General features: G+C 41.8%; 1 protein-coding gene across 1 annotated transcript in view; it reads left to right on the forward strand.

Moving 5' to 3' along the window:
- doc2b (double C2-like domains, beta) overlaps positions 1–22,070 on the forward strand; it is a 93,366-nt gene that overhangs the window by 59,109 nt on the left and 12,187 nt on the right. Inside the window, exons 3-5 of the mRNA XM_046410753.1 lie at positions 3,575–3,649; positions 12,127–12,236; positions 15,665–15,791. Coding sequence (XP_046266709.1) covers positions 3,575–3,649; positions 12,127–12,236; positions 15,665–15,791 — 312 coding nt within the window. The remainder of the gene's footprint in view (positions 1–3,574; positions 3,650–12,126; positions 12,237–15,664; positions 15,792–22,070) is intronic.

Raw genomic sequence — 22,070 nt, forward strand, 5'->3', positions numbered from 1 at the left:
CAATTCATTAAATAAACATAATTAATTGGTATTTAAAGCAGGTAGAATTAGTTGTTAATGAATGTATATATACATAACCTCATAGTTTAAATATTCAGACTATTAGCAAAAATGTTTCTTTGTACTGTTACCGACGGCACCTTTAACACAGTACGTGTACAGTACATATTATATGAAAATGACTGATACAAAATACTAACCCTTTAAAACTCCTCATAGCTGCTTTAACAACAGCAGCAAATTGTTGTATTGTTTACTAAAATAAGCCTCAGAGTGACAACAAAATCCTGTGGAAAGACAAAAGTAGTCCAAAGTTCGAGCGACTTTAGTCCTGTTGAAATGATATCTCACTGCATGTTGACATGTGTCTGTGACACACCGAAATTAGTTCTGAGAGACCCAGCTATCAAGTTACCTGCTAAACAGATTTAATCGCCTTTTTTCCATAATACGGTCCCCTCCGTCTGTACCCTCAGACATCAAACTATGTCAGACAAGGTGTACGTGTGATCAAAATGCGGACATGCTTGTGAGTTGTCAGCTGAAGAAATTAGTGTCACTACAGGTCTGTTTTGTGCAGACAGGATCTGAAGCAGCAGTGCAGCCTTATTAGAGACACAGTTGAGTGTGTCATTTGGCTGCCAGTAATTCCTGCTGAGTGCTGGGCTTTAAGCCGAGCTCCTCTATTAAGCCTGATAATTGTGGGTGAACAGACGTCATATTTGTTTTGTTTTTCTCGTTTTGCTCCATTAAAGAAGGAAGCATAAAGACGGGAAACAATTAAAATAATGGCACCGAGCTCATAATAAAGAATTTTCCTTCTTCTTCCATTAATGTAAAATGTTTATTATTTGGCAAGTGAGAAATGAAGTCTTTGGCTTGCAAGATCATAAAGCCACAGGATTTCCAAGCCTTATTATTCTTTATTCTGTGTACTAATATATATGCTTTATTATTCAGGATGCCTTATTTTACTGTGTGTGTGTGTGTTCCTCTGTGTTGGAGTGATCACTCATATTTTAAGACCCAACATAAACTGAGTGCCATTTACTATCTCTGTTCCACATGTATGCCTACACTATTTCTTTTACCTTTATAGTTCTTATTTGCTATCATTTCTAACCTTATATTTACTATTTTTGCCTTATTTATCCAGCAAGAACAGCGTAAACCACAGTGGGCAGCAGAGGTGGAAAATATTGCACCATTACCTGAAGCCGCCTTCTCAAACAACACTGGTGACGACGTGTCTGATATTGATTACATGAGTTTGTCAGCACAACAGTGACACAGTTTTATACACAATCACTGTAAGCCCTGAAGGCACCATGAGGAGCCCACACTGATGGGACTAGAGGCAAGAAAAGTCTGTATTTTTTGACAAATTGGTAATGTGTTGCATGTTGCATTCCTGAGTGTGTTGGTGCTGCCCCTGAGAATCAAGGCTCAGCATTTTGCACCAGTGTTCAGCAATCACACGGGGTGAAATCAATTGTAGGAGAGGCACAGATAGCAATTTCTCGCTGATGGTAGCCGCAATACTCAGAATGTCATACAGTGCAGCTATAAAAATCAACTTACATACAGTCAGGGCCACATCTCTCTCTTTATTTCTGTAGGGTTGCTAAAATAATGCAGGCAGAATGATTTACAAGCTGTTTTTTATTGTTCGAGGAAATGCAGCCACCGAAAAGTTGATATCTAGTTTCAAGCGCGATATTAGTCCCTCTTTCTGAAGGCTTCGCGGCTGTGATTTCCCTCAGTACTTACACAAACAGAGAATGACGTTGCAAAGTATCCAGAGCCAACACTGAGGTAAAAGTAGTAGTGCAACACTGTGAAAATACTCTGTTACAAGTAAAAGTCCTGCGCTGAAAAAAATATCTAAGCCAAATTAAGAAAATGTATTTAATGTATTGTAAGTAAAAGTACTGTGTTAAAATGTTCCTCGTGACACCTACACCGTTATTTCTATTTTCTATTTTTATTTCACTATTTTCAACATTATGACTCACGCATTCATGTGAAAGTACGGATTTACTGTTGCAGTGTACGGACTTTATATACCTGATTAATAGGAGGAGACTCTCACCCAGCAGTTCCTGTCTCAGAAATTCCCTCTGGGAGGAGGTTCTCACAACTCAGTTCTGTATCAGCATGTAAAGTACATAATAAAGCTAATCTACATTTTATTTTTTTAATGGTTGGTTTGTAGGTATGCGTGTTACATTGCGTATTTTGAATTGTTTATGAATTGCACACCTTTCCCATGTTAACGTATATCTTAATTGTCCTGTTTTACATGTTCTTCTAATGGTTTCATTATTAGTTTATTCTGCTGGATGTTGTTCCATCCGTCCTGTTGAGCCTTTTGCTGTAATGGCAGTAAAATTAACTCAGCGTTAGCCTCGTTGTCGCATTCAAGACAGTTTGGGTTGTCACATTGATAAGGAATAATTAAGATACCAATTGACACACACCTTGATACTGGGCTTTTACTGATGCATGTTTTTAAAGCGGTTTTGAAGAATCACATCCTCCGGGCTTATGAGAAATCCTTGAACACAGGCAGAATGTTGAAAACTCATTTTCATAAGCAACACTGATGAAAGCTGACATTTGTGCTGTCACCTGACAGCGATGATATGATAACGGCCAAAACGATCCTCGGCAGTGTCTATAAAGCATACTCATTCATCAACTCTTATCCAATTTAAGCTTTTACCTCTAAAGGAGTTGGCAATCTGAATAATCTCAGCACCACATGAGGCCAAAGAAAAGGAAACTGCTCCCTCTGCTTTATGCAAAGACATTTTTTGATTCAGGTTTCCTGGCTGCAGTTTGTTTCAGCTCTTCTGTTGATTCGCTTTGCATTTCACTCTGGAAAGCCTTTATGTCCTTTCATGTTTTTGCTGTGTGGGCACCCACATGGTGTTGTTTTATTTGGTGATTGTGCGAGTGACCTTTACATCCTGTTCCCTCTCTGAGTCTCATTGATTTGCTTTTCAAAGGAATGTAAAACCTCCTTTTTTCGGTCAGTTCCCTTATTCACTTCGGCGTTTCTCAGGGTGATATGGAGGGTCTTTCCAGCTGAGCTACGCCTCGGCGACAAAGATTTGATGAGGTGATTCATAGCAGAAATAAGAAGTGGCATGTAAAGTACGTCTGCACGGTTCAAGGAGTTCAGACGCTGAGGAAAACTGAAAAGAAGGCAAAACTTTCACATGCTCCTGATGTTTGTAATGGACATCAACATGCTGTGGATTTAAGATTTCAAGCTGCTGAGTTGGACAAGTTGGTGTCATACCCAGGTCCAATTGTCCCGTGAAAAACAAAACCCAGTGAAACCCAGTGAAACCCAGTGAAACTCAGTGTCCAGTGAAAGAAGCAGCACGTCATGAGAACTTTTTGAGACAGTTTTTCACAGAATCCAGCCTTGGTCCTATCCTGTATGTCATCCCCCTCTCACTGTCACCTCCCACCTCCCACCCCCCGACTCTCCTGTCTCTCCTGTCTCTCTCCAGCTGTTTTTATCTTCACGATTCATGATGGCTTGTCTGGGTTTAATTCACAGGGACTCAAGCCGATGGACTACAACGGCCTTTCCGACCCTTATGTCAAGTTGCACCTACTGCCAGGAGCCAGCAAGGTGAGACTTGCTTTTTGCTCTGCTCTTTCCAATTAAAGTGTAGTAAGTACTGTGTAGAATTATGACTTTGATTTACTGCAAATAAACTTTGCATTTTTATGTTTAGCCAAGCTTAACTTTCTGTCCAAAGTGAAATAATACCAGCTCCTACAAAGCTCTAAAATTATGTTCTATTTACTTTATTTGATCAAGACATGCAGAGAAGTGTGACAGAACCAGAGTGGCTGTTTCTACCTGCCGGCAGTCTCCACCTCCATGTATAACACACAAATGTGATGTTTAAGTCACTTTTCTAATCTCAAGAAATCAAATAAGTGCGTTAATGCTAAATCCATCCATCCATCCATTTTCTATACCGCTTATCCGTCAGGGGGGGCTGGAGCCTATCCCAGCTGACTACGGGCAAGAGGCGGGGTTCACCCTGGACTGGTCGTCAGTCAATCGCAGGGCCTAATGCTAAATCAGTCCCCTTAATTCATGGTCATATGAAAACCAAGCATGTTATCAAGTAGTAATCGGTTGCCTGAGACCTCAGGAAAACATAGATTTTGTATGGAGCCTTTCCTGTGGTTTTCTGGAGTCTTGCAAATGGACCCACATGAGGAGAGAAGGCTAATAATCTATTTCATTATTCGAGGAGCACCACAGTGAGGGTATGTCAGTGCAAGGCTTCATCAGTGTAAACAACATTAGCTAAATGACCTAATGTACCCTCTTACTGACGACGGGCTTCGCTTGTGAAGGTCCTGCCTCTTATCATCACGCTGTGAGCCAAGCTTTGGTCTGCTCAGTGCCACAAGTGGACGCGCTCGAAGAGATGTAACTTATGATCTGTTGTGTAAGAGCCATTAAAGCTCTCTAAAGGTCTCCACATGTCAGAGCCCAGTCACTGCTTTTCTACCAATATGATTGCAAAATGCATATATATATATATATATATATATATATATATATATATATATATATATATATATTTTAAATATGGAAATTCATCTAAAGTAAAAGTGACAGTTTGCTCTTTGATTCTTTAATTTGTTTGCATCTAACAGGATGATTTAATCTTTTCATTTCATTCCTCTGGTCTAATATCAATCCTGTGGATGAGCACACGCCAAAGCAGCAGATTGTTGAGAACTAAAGCTGAGTGATTATCCATCTACCTGAATCAAATCTTTCTTTCTGCAAATATCTTTTCAAACTTGTCTCATTTGTTTGATCTGAACTTTGCGACTGTAAAGTTGTATGTTGGTCATAAACTTTCCCAGGTATTGATATTCTCAGAAAACTTCTGCGCTAACACCTAGCAAGACAAACAGCTTGTGTCTACCGTACTGTCAGAGGCAAAGTACAATTAAGCTTCTTAAATCATCTGCAATAACAAAGCCAGACTATCCATGCTGAGCTATGATCTAAGCCTCTTAGCAATGACTGTGTGGCACCAAAGATTAAATAAAAATATTAACAAAATAATAAAATCAAACAAATAAAAGAAACATTTGTAATGCAGACACCATAAAATAAGAATTTCTAAAAAATAATAATAATAATAATAATAATAATCTCTATTCTTGTTGCCACTAGCAGAGAGAGAAATTAGAAGATTTGCCTGATGCTGATTCCCACAGAAAGCAAAGCAAGTTTGCATTGGGTACATGAGTAGTATAGTGCCTGCATCATAGCCTTTAAGTGTATCACATGTATCTACTGGTTTATTTGTAATGGAGTGCAAGTAGAAAGTAGCATAAAATGGAAATGAAGGTATGAGTATGTCAAAATTGTACTTGTGTACAGTACTCGAGTAATCCCACCATTGCTTAAGTGGCATTCTTACAGTTTCTACACAATCAGTCAAAGGTGAGGCTATTCTGGATCTCTAAACTCTGAACTGAAGACTCATAATAGACCAAGTCTGTTAGCTCTGTGCAGATGGAAGCAGTCATCATGTCTCCCATGCATATGTCACCATTTATTGTGAGCAATGCACTTTTGTCCTCTGTATGCTCAGCCAAACAATGTGTTGTGAGTCGTGTAGTGCAGAGCATGTACAAAACACACTGTTATTAACATTTCTAGTCTCTTCATATCTGACTGGAATAAATTACCGGCTGCTTCATGTGTGCAGGCACTGATGGGGGTTTGCTGTGACACAACTTGTTTGTTTGAAATTTAAAAATTGACTAATTAGTGAGACGGCACACATAGAACAGTGATTATTAGCACAAGAATGTGCAATTAGCCATTCAGTAAGTCAGAGAGCCCGAGGCCTGACAACTGTAATGAAACAATAACGAAATAATTGTCACAGAACACATGGAAAAGGCCCATAAAAACAAATCAACAGTCTGCCTGCTGTTGGTCTGAATTGGACAGCTTCTCCCCTTTAATTACTTGAGTTACAAGAGAAATCCGCCAACTGTGGATATCATCTGTGATAATATCCATCCAGTATTCTGTCCAAAGTAAGGTTTTGCATTCTGATAAATCAAATGATTTAGTTCTTGCAGCAAAAGCAGTGTGTTTTCACTGAAAGATTTGCCACAGACCGACTGTTTGCACAGCAAAGAGGCCACTGCAGAAGCTCTGGTTTTGACTGTGTGACTTACAAAATGTTTGTGTGCTCTTCATATTGAAGAGGTGAACGAGTTGCTTAGAAGAAAACTGAATTTGTTGAATCAGATAATCCCTTGCTGTGGTTCGAGGCTAAAATTTCTCTAAACCTTAGTAGGCTAAAGGACACATAATTACATCAGCAGTGAATCATCATTTCATTCGTTCTAAATGGAAACTTTCCCACTAGTTAATTGCTATAACCTTCACGGTGTCAAGTGTGGCTTTTGACAGGAATCTGAATCAGATGTCATTATTCTCTGACGAAACAACATCAAAACATCCATCTAACGTGAAGAAGCACCCCTATAGCTGACTACCGTAATTAACATGTTGTGTTGTGTAGGTTATTCCATGCTGTATCCAAAGATGGCGCACAAAACTACTGGGCAGATGGATAAACTGTTGTCAGCTCCCTTGAAAAGCACAACATTATTCTTTCCACATGAATTTGGTTAACGAAATCCAAGAGGTATTGATTGGTGTATTTTTTCACTTTGAACAGGGGCAGCATAGCAGTTTTCAGTTGCTTCCACTCTTTATGCTAAGGTGGCTAACCAGAATGAGAGAGAAAGCAGAAGAAAATGTTCCCAAAATGTTGAACAGCTTCACATCAAGACAAGACCTGCAACATATTGTTAGTTTGCAGTTGCTGGTTGTTTAGTTGTTTTGGGTTGAGCAGCATGCTGCCAGTGTTAGCTAGTTAGCCAACATGTTGTTAGCCGCTGATGTTAAAGACAGAAGTGCACACTTTGATGAGGAAATAGTTTAGTTTAGTTTAGAGTAGCATGCTGCTGATTACAGCCACATGTTTGTTAGCGTAACATGTTGCTAGCTGGTTGTCCTTGGCAGGTGTGTGACTGAAGTAAATAAAACTTCATACAGAAAATGGTTAACCTGCGCATTGTAAGACCAGGCTCTGCCACAGAGTATCTGCTTTTTGCATAGAGATTAGGATAAAAACAGTTTAAAGGTTTTTTTAGGCCACCTGCTAGAGCAGATCCACGATGACACAACCTGATAGGTTGAAACAGGCTAATTTAACATGAAGGAATGCTTACCTAACTTCTGGCACATATTGTAAATTGATAAGAAGCTCAAACTATGAGTTTGTCCCACTTTGCAAACATGACCTGCACGCTTCTCTCATTATTATCACGCATGCCATGGTGTCACAGTCAGCTCCCACATCTTGGAAAGAGTTGGTTAAAATGTATTTCAGAGTTTCCTGAACAGCACAAAACTATTTCTTGGGGTATCTAAAGTTTTTTCTCTTCAGGAAGAGCCTGGCCTCTGCACTTCAACTACCTGAGATCATTTTTCATTTTTCACGCAGTGTGATCGGTGTAGTATCATGTAAATGATGTGTTTCCATTCTGTGTGTCTTGCTATGGTGGCTAGCTATCACCACTAATGTCAACTACCCTTTTAGCTTAATTTAGAGAGCAGTCAAACAGACTATTTGACTGGTAAGTGAAATGAAACTCTCTCTCCATGAGGGCATTTGGTTTCTAGGGATTTGTCTCACATAAAGGCATATTCCTGCCCGCAAAGCAAGATGCCGTCACCTTCTCCCAGCTCTGATATTCTCTCAGCTTGCTCTCAAAATAATCATTAGGCTCGGTCTAAGAGCCTCATTAAGACCCACTAAAGAGGTCATAAGTTCTGCTTGCGCTCTAATCAGAAGTGAAGTTTCACGCTCTGCTGCAAAGCCAGATCACAGTTTCATCTCCTTTGAGACCACAATCAAACACAATGAAATGCCTGTAATTATTCCAGATTAAACTGTTGATTACTGACAGGGATTAAATACTGTAAAACGATGATGTTTTCACAGGAGCACACGGTGATTAACCGGTGCGACAAACAGAAGCTGCAGCAAACATCAAAACAATGGATGCTTTCATACTTGTGATGATATTACACTGCCATAATAGTTATGGCACAATTGTGCAACACGATGCTGACAAGAAAAGGGACATACACATGCAGTGGTACATAAAATTGTACTACAGTATTTGACTTGTTTGGTTTTAACAGTTGTATAAGAAATCAATCCGTTTGGGGAAACTGAAATTGATTCATCATGAGCAAAACTCCAACGTTGTTTACTGCATATTGTGTTTTGCATTACGTAATAAACAACAATGCAAGCAAAGCTTGAGGAGGCAGAAATAAAACAGAGAGTCCATGCTACAGTTTGATTGCACAAACACATTCCTTTGCATGCTCAGAGACACCAAATAGATTACCTTGAAATGAAGTCTGTGTCTTTTCATTTTGGCAAATGAATATTTTCATGGCCAAAAGTAATATTCTGAACACATCGCTGAAGGCAGAGTAACAAACGTGTGAACCATGTGTGGTCACTATGCCATCTGTCCAGCAGTACCTGCTGGTCACTGTCATGACTGGTCTATCAACAGAGGGACAATTTAAATCCACCAAGCGTCAGATGCTCCCAAAGTCTTGACAACCACTTGGGTGATGAGGATAAAAACATACCGAAGCAAGACAAAGATATCAGATATAAGATGCCAAGATATTTCAGCCTGACAGACCAACAGACCCTACATATGGACACGTGTTGCTAACATGGCTTAAAATCATATAGCTGGACAGACCTCTGAGAAAAACTGAAAATTATGAAAGATCTCACTGATCTATTGTGTTATAACTCAGCCAGTGAAAACAGCTCTATAACGTACAGAATATCCCCATTTTGGCTTTGAATGTGCAGGCCTACACTGAGCCTCAAACGAAACAGACACTTTCTTGTACTCGACTTGTTTCTACATGAACAAACGCTACAGATAATATTATAGGAGATACAGATACTCCATTTATGTTGTGAAATTAGGTTACTGAACAGTCTAAAATCAATGATTGTCTTTTAGCAGCTCTCTCCACCTCATTTTGGTATTAGGGCCTGCTAACCCAGACCTTGTTTGAGCAGAGATCCAGAGGCTCACACAAAAATACTGCAGTAATTGGCTTGAAAACGATGCTTTTTAGCCTCAGCAGCTGAAACGACTTGTAACACTGGTTACTCATTTGTAGCAGTGCGAGCAGGTGGTGGAGGTGAATTATTTCCCCTTTAATGCAGGCTCATCTCACATGTAGAGGAGAAAACTCCGACTGCTGCTCATTCACTCTTTACTGTATCCATTTACTCCACTGCATTCATCACCCCAGTTCAAACAGCCACCTTTCATTATCTCACTTCAGGGATCAGAGCCATGGAAGACTTGGAAACCCTTTCATTAAATACCTGTTGAGTCATAACGTCAGGGCAGCCAGATTCATTGTGATTTACTAACATCTCTGCCCACAAGGAACCAGAAAACATTGTTATTCAACTCATCTCTTCTGCTGCTTTTTGACATCCTACCAACAATCCGCTTAGCAACCACCAAGCAGGGTGAAATAGTCAAGGAGTATCAAGGTGTTCCCCAAAACTCAGTCCAGCTTGACCTTCGTGGTGGACGGGAACACAGCATTAGACGGTGATGGAGTCGCTGAACGTCACATATTGGCTTTTTTCCGGGAAACCTGCACTCCAAACAGCATCTCGAGGCTACACGTGTTTGCTACTTGTTGTCATGAGAAGATTAGCATTCAGCACAGCAGTCGTGTGGAGTAACTGGCTTGTGAAGTGCTCTGTTTTTCCATTGTGTGTACAACATTATGCACATTCTGTACATCATGTGCCTTTATGTGTTTTGGTTGGAGTGAAATATTTTTGTGCTGCTTTGCAGTTCTGCAATTGCACACAAGTCACACATGATTTTATGGTCAATTATGTGGCACGCATAAATATCTAAGTGAACTATATTAACGCGAACACACACACACAAAGGTTGATTGTCTTATTTGTGAGAAAAGAGGCACAACAGCAGACCTGTTTGAATTTATACAACTGGAACCAGCTTAACCATTTTCACAGAGACAGAAAATTTAGAGAAAATATTATTGAACAACTAAATGAATAAATAAATACCAGGGAAAACATCTGGGGGAATTTAGCCTCATGAACTTGTAAAATACTAACTGTCTTATACTTATACTCGTCATCGGTTGGTATTCTTGCCTTTATTTGTGAGCAGTTTGTACACTTATCCTGTCTTTTCAGGCAAATTTTACTCTGACAAGATTGAAAACCTGCAGAAACTTGTGATTTAGGAAAAGAAAGAATCAAGGGCAGAAATTAATAAATGGAGATGGAGTTCACATCAAATTCAAATTTAATCATTTAACTAAATTACCAAATGAAAATGTGTTGTTTGCATTTTTATACAAAATGTGGTCATCAGCCTTAAAAACCTCATTCTGATCTCTCCTGTGTGTGTGTGTGTGTGTGTGTGTGTGTGTGTGTGTGTGTGTGTGTGTGTGTGTGCGCGTCTTCCTGTGGGAATCAACCACTGATTGAGGGAGAAACAATCAGCGAGAGCCTCATTACGTGGAAACCCGCCATCAGACTTGCAAATCATCACACCAGCTAATTGATTAAATCCAACAGAATCCCATGTTCTCACCCATGACTCACAACACAGTATCATCATCCTCATCTTGTCATGTTCGGCGGCGTGCTCGGAGGATTTCCCTGCACAGCATTACGCTGATAAAGCCTTGTCGCTTGTCACTGTGATTTTCATCACCTCTCTAGATTGCAATTGACGCAACTCTGTCAGCTAAGTCAGTGAAAGTGCGGTGTAACACTGTGATGTCTGCTGTAATATTTACTGATGCACGATCAAGCATATATCACAGTGAAGCAGGATCCATCAGGAGAGCAGATCCTCATAGACATAATTCAAGTTTTCATTTCATTGGCACTGAAGGTTTGAACCTACTGGGTGAAAACTTTACCTGCAGCACCTTTATTCTTATTTAGTATGAAGCCACAATGCACATACACAACTGCAAAAGTACAACAAAGTGAAGCTCTGCATTCAGCCCGTCCCTGAAGGGGCCATGGGCTGCCACCATGCGCCACCTGGCACCATATGACCACACGCAGACTCCCCACAGAAAGGCCGTGCAGCCGGGAATCGAAGCCAGGACCTTCTGGTGTGAAGCTGCGGTGCTGAACACTGAGCCGCCACGCAGCTTAATGCGATGTGAAGTTCAAAGTTCAATGAGTTTTTTTAGCCTCACACTCATGGTTTAGTATTAAGTTTACTGCGATGTTGAGTCGTCGATTACTTGTTTGCCTTTACATCACGGAGCCAATTTTGAAAACAATTTCTCATTTGGACTACAAATTGCTCTCTTATTTTGTATTGTATTATTGTATTGTACTGTTCAGGTTTCAGTTTGATTCTGTTGATTGCTTGTCTCGCTTTATGTGGCGACTTCAGGCATTAACTGCTTTAGGTGTATGCTGTTTTGTGTTGTCTCCATATTGCTGAGTGTATTAAGATGTTTTGCCAAACTGTGAATTTAACGCCTGACGAAGCTCCATGAATGAAACAGTGTTTTCTCAAAAGATGCAGCGCTAGCAGAAACAGACTGAGCCATTGTAACTATCTTTTAACTTTGGTTTATTCAGCATCATTCACTTCTGCATTGCTCTGATTATGCTTGTCACGTCATGCAAATGCTCTCTGCTGTTTATTTTTCATTCCCGAAGGTGTCCAATATGCAGCTGTGGGCTTGTGTTTGCACGCATACCACTGGACGTCAATGCATTGACAAATTTTCACTGGGGCGGAGCGGCTTTGTACATTTTCAGGGATATTTTTTTATAATTCTGGCAGCCTTTCAATGAAACTTGACACCTGAGGGATGAGCTGTAGGAGGGAGCCAATAGTCAGTCAATCATGATGTTCAGTCCTGTAAAATGGCCCACTTCTCCATTTGTCTTTCAGGCCAATAAACTTAGAACCAAGACCCTGCACAATACACTCAACCCTGTCTGGAGCGAGACCCTGACCTACTACGGCATCACCGACGAGGATATGGTCCGCAAAACGCTCAGGTACTCTCAGCTTGATTTCCCGTGTGTGACCACCGTGGAGGGAAAGACAAATAACGTCACATATAGATGAAAGATTGACAGATACAGAGGAAGGGAAGGTAAAGAAAGCAATGAAAGGGAATGAAAAAGGGAGAAAGGAAGTGGATGAAAGGGAAGAAAGAGGAGGGAAGAAGAAAGGTAATCGAAGGAATAGAAGGCAAAGAAAGTAAGGAAGGATATGACAGGAAGTGAAAAAACAAGGGAAATGAGGGAAGGAAAGCAGTTAAAGCAATGAAAGAAAGAGAAGCAAGGGAAGGAAAAGAGGAAATCTGCCTCTCCTTGTTTTGATGTTTTATCCCGAGCTGCTGTAGATCTGCTTTGACAGGCTTTAGAAAATAATTTTCACAGAGCAGCGGTGTTTGACAGTTTCTCTTTCTCCTCATTCTGAAGGTAAATCACCTTCATACAGCCTGCCTTTGACAACAGCCATTTAAACCAGATATGATGTCGCTATTTATCCCGTGTGTCCCTTTTCACTACAATCTACGATGTGTGTTTGCATGCCGAGGCGAACCTGAACGTGTGAGAGCCCCTGATCAGTTCAACAGGCAGGAAATCCTTTGTTTGTGCAACCTCCGAATAGCACTTTTGTTTGGGTGAGATAACTTCCTGTTTTGTCACTTATTTGTATTTCACTACAACGCCTGAACAGACTAAAACCTGGAACCGAAACGTGTAGCACCCATAATAAATATGACACTGTTATGCAATGGAAGTGTTACTTCACCGTTCTTTGCTCCTTTATTTTTACCGAAGTGTTAACACTGTGCTGGAAGTAGGTTATGTAATCATATGTGTAATCATTTTGGTAGCCACAGTACAGTATATTGTATATCCCAGTGTTAGGTGGGTTGCATGCAGGGGAGGATTTTAGTTTGCTTTAGTTTTCTGCTTCCCCTGAAGGAGCCAAACGTGTGTGGATGTGTGGGAGGGTGGGGGCCTGTGCCTTTGGTTGTGATTTCCTGTGACTGTCAGGGCCTCATACTAACACCCCACAATCTCGGATGCTTGTTGCAAGCCTGATCAGCGGTGTGATGCTGCAGGTATCCCTCTGGCAGGACACCGGAGCAGGAAACTGCAGGACTTTGCTGTAACTTCTGTCCATATGTACGTTAGGTGATGTATGACCTGTATGCACATTAGTGCATAGAGTTAACATCCTTATTTTAATTAAAAGGTGGTTGGCTGTCAGCCCTAACTTCTAAGGTGAGTCCCCCAGTGTTGGTGCTAGTTGGCCCTCACTGGTAGCATTTTGGCTGTTGAATCAGCAGCGGAATGAAGCAGCTGAAGACCAACAGAAATGGCCTAAACGGTATTTTATCATAACAACGGTTTGGATATCTCACTTCTAGTCCAAGTCTTCCGCTTTCCATTTATCACTGCAGAATACAGACTACCGTCCCCTGCTGGTATGGAGAGTTATTTCCTTTAACGCAGGCGCAGAACGTCCTCGCTAGCTGGCCATCAGCTGTAGTCTTTGCGTTGTGGTTAAGTGGCTCGGCTCTAGGCCTGCGATGTCGGTTTGCTCCGGGGCTTCATATCGTGTGAGCCGCCTTCCTCCTTTCCTCCTGTTATAATAACTGAGGCCACTAGACGTTGCCACCCAACACCAGACCTTTCCAGCCAGTTTTCTGATGAGGGCCATCTGACAGTAAACAATTCATTGTCTGTTGTAGTGAATGAAGCACCACTTGTTGTAAGCCTCTCAGAAGCACCCGACACTTTACTGTCGGATGTAATGAACTTCGCAGCGTCAAAAAGAAGCTGGTGGCGTTTTTTTCTACAACTGCCTCTAAATTGGAAGCCCATCCACTTATGCACGATAAGCTTTATTGGATTAATGGCTGAGGATTGGCTGTGCTCATCTAATCATCATAAAATGTTTTCATCACCATATAATAAAAATCTGGCCGCATTATTTTTAATTATTTAAAACTTAATTATTAATTCTTCAAACCCCAGATGACATTTGAAAGCTGTATGTGCTGTATCTCACAGCTGCTCTTATTGCCTGGCAACCTTATCAGGGCTCTGCAAATATATTACGGTTATTTTGTGTTGCAGAGTAGGAAAATTAGGACTGGACTGTAACTGCGTTTAGAGCCATCACGACAATGACAGTCAGTCACACTGCCAACTGCTCAGCGATGTGATCTGATGGACAGTTGTCCAAAATATCTATTCACTGGACAGTGGCTTGATTAACCATTTTCCAGGAACAATACTGAGAGAAGGGGCCCCCACATTCCCCGACAACACTGTTCATTTCTTTTTGTAAATTGAAATTTGAATTCAGCACCGCCTGTCCACGTAGCAGATAAGACTTTTTTTATCTGTTGAGTTTCACTGGGTTTCCGATTGGGACTCATCTTCTGCGGCGCTAAGACATATTTACTCATGCCATCGGGCGCACAAAGGCTGCGCGTTTTCCTCCGCGTAGCGGCTGATTGCGCAGAGAAAAACACGTGAAACGGGCATGTAGTGCGAATCATGTCATGCCAGGGCTGGGGGTGTTAACACTGGGACTGCTCTCCCGCATCCACCTGAGAGCACCGCCGTCCCGCACCAATAATTGACATTCATTATGAATTTAATGAAACGTCGGAGAGGAATATAGACCTCCAGTCCGGAAAGTAGACCCGGAGCTCAGCCTGCTGCCTCTGTGCCTTGGTCCTTGTGGTTTTGAACTGAGAGCTGCCTTTCAGTTCACCATCAGTCATTGTCTTCTGTAAGCAGGTGAAGAATAGGCGGAAAATCCCACACTGATGGTTTCAGAGGGAGCAGCCATGCAGTGAGAGGATGACCGTGTTCATGTGCTCAGTGGAAACGGATAACACAAACACGTAAACAGGTTGGATGGGCCACGCACGGAGGCACAATCCAATTCAAGCCGCACTAATTGAGTAAATAAGACGAGCACAGCGAGATGCATCCACATTAAAGTCGTGACTTGTTTTTAAATGATTTTGACAAGATCGGGAATGTTGTCTTTGTTCAACCCGTCGGCTTCTTCTCAGCGAGTTTCCCCTCTCATTTTAGAATATGTGAGTGTTTTGATTGATATGGCTGAACGCTTCCCAAAGCATAATTATCTCATCATTTTATGTCGTGCTGGTTGAGTGTGACAAAGATCTTATGGGCCCCCTCACTGCAGAACAGGTTCGGGTTTTGTTTCAGGGCTATGAGGCTCACACAGGCAGTGGGAGTAGACTTTGGTGAGAAGTGAATCCCTGTGATGGAGGATGATGGGCTCCAGGTGGGAAATGACTGCTTTTACGGTTTGTTTGTTTTGTTTGTTAACGCCTCCTCTCAGCAACAAAACCTTAACCTGAGCCTCACTTCATTCACATCCTCGTCTGCCCGCTCTGCTCTTCTTCTCCTTCTGCCAGGATCTCAGTGTGTGATGAGGACAAATTCCGCCACAACGAGTTCATCGGGGAAACGCGAATCCCCCTCAAGAAACTGAAGCCCAACCAAATGAAGAACTTCAACAACTGCCTGGAGAAACAGCTGCCTGTAAGTCACACGTGCGGAAGTTGTAGGAGTTTTAACGTGTACATTGAATCAAACAAACTGCAGTTTTCTGTGCAGCACTATTCATTAGTATACGCTTTGAAACAACAATATGATCATTTAGCACCTTATACTCCAACAACACCAAGCAACACTCCATTATATGCTATACTACACTATACCTAACCATACTGTACTATACTATTCTATACTCAGTTATACTGTACTATACTACTGTTTTGGGTTTTTTTAAGTTAAGTTACTTTATTAATCCCAAGCTGGAACTTCTCTGCATTTAACCCATCACTGATTGAAACACACACACATGCAACATGCAGTGAAACACACAGGAGCAGTGGGCTGCATCAAGCGCCCAGGGAGCACATATTGGGGGTTAAGTGTCTTGCTCAAGGGCACATCAGCCGGCTAATGGGGGGGGGTTGAACCAGCAACCTTCCGATCACAAGCCACTTCTCCAACCTCTAGGCCACGGCTGCCCCTGGATGTTGTGTTGTTTGCTTTTTGTTTGTCTTGTTTCAGTTTTATTTACATTTGAAATAAAATATATCAATCTGTCCACTATTTACTATGACATTCTATACTATACAATACTATTATATATACTATACTACTAGCTTAAATGTGTTTATTAATATTTCTAATTAAAAAAATATTCTGTGCTGTATGGTATAATGCAGAAGTATTTCCTGTGTGTGTTGGCTGCGTTGGATTGTTGCTACGTGCTGCGTAGTCATGAACAACCATGTCTAATATGTGATTGGTTTAAATCCCATATTATACATGGGATTTAAACCAATCACAGCGTCTGCTGTGTGTCTAAACGTTAAGCAAGAAACCGATCAGGAAATCACTGGAAGGGAACTGACGTGGGGAATAATCTGTTTGCTAAGAGCACTCCAGACTGTAGGTTTTCTTTATTTTATGTAAACAAGGTTTCATTACAGAATAATATGTACGAGCCTGGATTTCACATTTCTTGACTCTTCTGACTTTAATGTTTGATCAGTAGCACAAAACCTAAACAGTTTCTTTTTTTTTTTTTTTTAATTGTCGTGGGATTGTTAAATCAATGTTAGTTTGCAACATTACATCTCCACACATTTGTGGTACACATCAGAATCTGCAATGTGATGACTCACGAGCTGAAGTTGCCGAAGACCTCCTCAGAGGGAGAAAAACACTGCACATCGTCATCAGTTTGGATAGCTACAACAGACTCTGTCGGTCAGGTACACTCATGGCCTCCACCTCAGTAAAAGCACATCCTGCCAGTGGGTTACGTGATGTTTCTGGCTGAATTCATACCTTCACCTTAGCTAAATGTGAAAATGATTTGAAGCTCAGACCACCACAGCATGCAGTGGCTTCGAGAGCAGGTGTTTGTGTCAAACTCCATCATTGTGTTTCGTTTTGTTTTTTTTGTCGGCATGTCGGCTCTGTCTCAGCCAGGCCGCTCTGCTAGTTTGCACCACCCTGTCATATGTCTCACCTCAGCGCTGGAGAGTATAAAGCACAGTTTGGCAATTTTCACACAGAAATGCCTTGAGGCGAAGGGAAGCTATGACCACGGCTGGTTTCAGAGAGGAAGAGCTCGGGGCAGAAAGCTTTCAGCTCTGCTTGCTCTTGAAGGAGCAGATAAGGAGTTCTGCATGAACACAAGCTGTTGTTTGCAGTGCTGGGGAGAATAGAGCACCGGCCTTTTAATCATCTCATGCAGCGGCTAGCAGAGTCTCTCTTATTGATGGTTTTGGGCTGCCAGTGGGGCATTTTGACCGGCTTGTCCAGCTCATAAACAAATCAAGTCAGCCAGTGCTCCTGTGGAATGAACCTGTCACACCATGAAATGTAGTCAAAGCAATGCCAAACACTATGATTAGACGTAGTCTAAAAGCCTGAATTCATACCACTTTAATTGATTTATCTCCTGTCAGTAAATCACTCAAATGACTGTGAACACACTGCGACTTTATTTCGCTGCGCAAGTTTCAACATACAAGCCTGACGGGTCTGAACTACTCATATTTGCAGTGCCTCCGTCCCTGCCACTGATGCCACGCCAACTGCCAAGAAGTTGGGACGCGGTGTAAAACATAACACAGAATGTGCTCATTTTTTTGACATGAATTCAACTGCAAACAGTACAGTGACAATATATTCAGTGCTTTAAAATTAACAATTCATGAAACCGCAAATTGTTCCGCAGTTGCCACCACAAAATACAGAAAATGTCCAAACACGCTCGCATAAATGTCTTAAAAAGAAAAAAAAGAAGAACTGTTTGTATGTTTTGGTAACCTCAAGGTACCTGAACAGCTGTGTCCTCGCTTTGGGTGGTCACATTGTGACCAGTCACCCATTTCTATCTAATGGATGTGCCTGCCACACTTGACTCTGGATCTGCCCTCAGCACTGGCAGCAGTGGAGAGCGAGAAGGCTCGAGCAGCGTAAGAGCCAGCAGCCTAATCTGGCAATGAATCTTGGATCAGTGTCTCTGTGCAATACATTTCTCTATTCCCGCAGCTCAGTTGGACAATGAAAGGCTTAACTGTAAGGGATGACCACCAAATTGTAGCTCAGCCTGTTGGCTTTTTGAGGTTTAATTCCTGTGTTGGAATGGAGCTCCGTCTTGTTGCAGTGCATGTAAAAGCAGTGTTTAAAATCTGTTGATTTGTGTGCCCTCCAAGCTCAGCAGCAGCAGTAATGATGCTACTGCGGTGAACTGTTGGAGAGGGCACACAAAAGGTTATGGTCCATTAGTGGAGGGGCTTCAGGGTGGGAAAGTTTAGTCCACAGCAAGAAATTATGACTGTGAAAATATGGACGTTCATGATCCCTAGAGGATACGTTGTTATATCAACAACCCCATCAGGTCAAAATCCTCTCTTACAGTACGATTGCTTCAGTTGGCTGCTGCATAAATTTCCATTGGAAGCCGATGAGGGACTGAATTCTTCTCGCTGCTCGAGCAACCAGTATAAAGATTTGTGTACATTAAACCTGCAACAGCTGACTGTTTTTGGCCACTTGCAGGCAGTGGACATAAGCTGTAAACACAACACAGACATATTATCACCTGTTTTCCTGTGGGAAACCTATTAGCAAACAGTTTGCTGTTTTCACAGGCACATGACTGTCTGTGTAGCCTCCCGGGTCCAACAAAATGTATATCTTCACTATCAGTCTATGCAGTTGGGTGCAGTTGAAGTGTTGGGTGGGTCAGAGTTTTGATTGTTGAACCCTTGCTAGGTTGTAATAATAATTTGGATTTTCTTTTTCCACCACAAATTTTAGCAGATTTTTTTTGGTTTTAGATGCAGATATTTCACAGGACTGAGAAAAACACCAGATTTGGAAGCGGGAATATGTTGCATGTGCAGACTGAATGCCAGGGCCCTGTGAGCCGTTGCTTCTTCTCTTGCATCAGCACAATAGTCAGCGTCCCACTGTTTTCTGCGAGGTGTTGATCTGAGGGATCCTACCAGGACATTGGCAGGAGATATGTTTTGGCCCAGCTTCCTGTTACACACATTTACAGCCTGAGATCCTGGACTGCCCACACCTTGTTACAAAGAGCTCTGCTAATGACACGTGGCACAGAAAAAAGAGCAGCGTTCCTCTTAAGCATGTCACCATTTCTCATTGTACTGTTAAGTGAGCCAAAGAGGGAAACACATGTGGCAGGCAATTAAGGTTTCCCACTTCAAACTGTACGTCAAGAAATTGAAATTGATTAGCGGCTCAATCCTGGTTTATCCTGGGATAACACCTGACCTTTTTCCTGGTTCTGGAACGCAGCAATCAAATACACTTGGAATATTTTTGTGCTGGGCTCTGTGCTGATTTGTTGCCAGTGTGCAGAGTTCAGGAAGCAGAGCGAGAGCATGTATATATCTCAGATTATTAAGCTCTGCGGCTACATTCGTTTAGAGTGATGTTCAGACGGTCACGTCGGAGGTGTCCGGTTATGCTGTGCTTTAAATTCAATTAATGGACATCTTCTAGTCAGTCTTAATTGAGTTTTCCCCAAGACAATGGTGCAATTAGCTGGAGAATGTTGAGCAAACGCTCCAGCACAGTGGTGTGTTTGTTTCTGTAAGCTGATTTTGTGTTTGAGCAGACTGATGTAAAGGGGAAAAGGAGGCTCTTGGAGATGGGGAAGGAAGGCAGATGCAATGCAGTGGCAGACAATGCCAGTGTTTTGTTGTGTTGTTGTTGTTTTTTTTAACTTTGTGATTAATGGTGTTACATGGTAAGCAATTGAGTGTGTGAGCTTTAAATGTGTCTATTTGTTGGTTTATCTTGTTTATATGCCAGTTTAAAAAAAAATCACTTGTTAGAGCCCAGCCAGGCTAAATGGTTGGACTGTGAGAGTGAAGTAGAAAAGAAGGCCCTGAGTGCTGTGAAGATGTCTGGCTTGTCAGGTATGCCGACCTTGATTCCATCCAGCCGCCTGAGGTTTGCGCTTCCTCCCTCGCTTTCTGTCTCGATACTCTTGTATTCCTGTCAGCCTCTCGGTTTGTCACAGACTTCCCAAAGTGCGTCTTGTTAAAGGAGACAGAGAGGCAGAGACAACAATAGGATGTCCTGAGCGTGGATATACAGCAGAAGAAGAGACAGGACTAAATGGATTTGACAGCAAACTGAGGCGGCGGCTCCAACGAGTTGGCGTGCGAGATGAAACGGATGCCGAGTCCACAAGTCCAGTGAGACGTCTTGTAAAAGTCATCTGTGAGTCATGCAGAGAGAGTCAGCCCCCGGGAGACATGTGATTAGTGTCCTGCTGTGGACACCATTGGACAGATTGTTGAGTGCTGTCTCCTACACACAGTACGAGACTGTGGCGAGGACAGAAGTCTTCGTGGAGACTTTTCTTCCTGCGTGTTTTTCTTCGTTTTATTTTTCCTCACACTGTTTCTGAATACTGAGGATGTTTTGGATGTTGTATGTCGGACTGAGGATGTGTGAGGCCACAGAGGTCATCACTGCTTGAAACTGAATCATGCCTGTCCACTCCTGTATGTTGTTAATGTTGTGTTTGAGGAGCTACGAAGAGCAGAACGCTTAGCATGCCTGAAGGCTTCTTAGCGATGAGCTGAAACTGACCGTGAAGCTCCTGAAAGCTGCAGATCCCACCGATATTCCTCTGTAGGCTCGTCACTTCGAGTGACCACTTTGTCATTTTTGACAACTTTATTATTAATTTTATTATACTTCATTAATAAAACATTAACAAAGTGTTGAGATAACGGCTTTAAAGCCTCTGTGATGATTTTTATCTTTCAAGGGAATGAGTTTATGTCGGTAGAAAAATGAGATGACCCCGTTCTCATTTATTATTGACCACAAAGTGTTTGCCAGAGCCTAAAAAAAAAAAAGCTGTTTGTATATGCATGAAATAACCCTAGGATAAAGTCAAGGGTCCGAGCAAGATCGAGCGAGCGGGGTGATATGGGAGAAATACGAACCAAGCTGGGCTGCAAGTTGGCTCATGCACGCGGTGAGCGATTTTCACTCAGATCGGGTATTCAGCTCACATCCATTAATGCAACACAATGGCTAAATGTTTCCCTCTTCCTGTTCTGTGTATACTCATAACATGACAAAAATGAATGCAGACAACACAGGCACAGTCGTAATAAATTACAAGGGAAAATAGAAAGGAAATCTGAACCCGACCCAAACCTTAAAGGTGTGACTCATCCTGATGTACTGGGGTTTGGGTCAGATCCTGAACAGGTGGCAGACTCAGATCTGTTGGGGTGGAAGCAACACAAAGGCTTTCTGCCACAGAGTCTTCTGTATGACCACTAGGGGGCATCAAAGTCAGAAAATCATGTGAGCTTGAAGCTTGAGTAGAACAAAAAGGTTTTGTCAGAGGATTCATGGATGATTTTTTTTTTTCCAAGAACAAAGAAACAAAGTAATTTAAAGTACGTTTCCAGAACTACATCACTCTTAAGTTTAACTTTACCGCTCAGCCTGAGTGTGAAATAATTGGCACTTTGTCATAAAGAGGAGCTGAATGAGACAGAATAAAAAAATGAATGAATATCAATTTGGAAAGGCACAAACCAAATTGAAAGAACTCACAGTCCCAGCGCCCCACATTTCCACTGGTCAGCGCACTTTCAAGTAGCTCTTGATAAGCCTGAAGTTGTTAAGCCTCTGCGCGTTTGCTCTGCTGATATGGATGGCCTTATACTGTATATGAGCTTTAAAAGAAATGCTGATGCCTGGGAAAGCCCAGTGCATATTCACACA

This window comes from Scatophagus argus, chromosome 14 (assembly GCF_020382885.2).
Source record: "Scatophagus argus isolate fScaArg1 chromosome 14, fScaArg1.pri, whole genome shotgun sequence".
Taxonomy (NCBI): domain Eukaryota; kingdom Metazoa; phylum Chordata; class Actinopteri; family Scatophagidae; genus Scatophagus; species Scatophagus argus.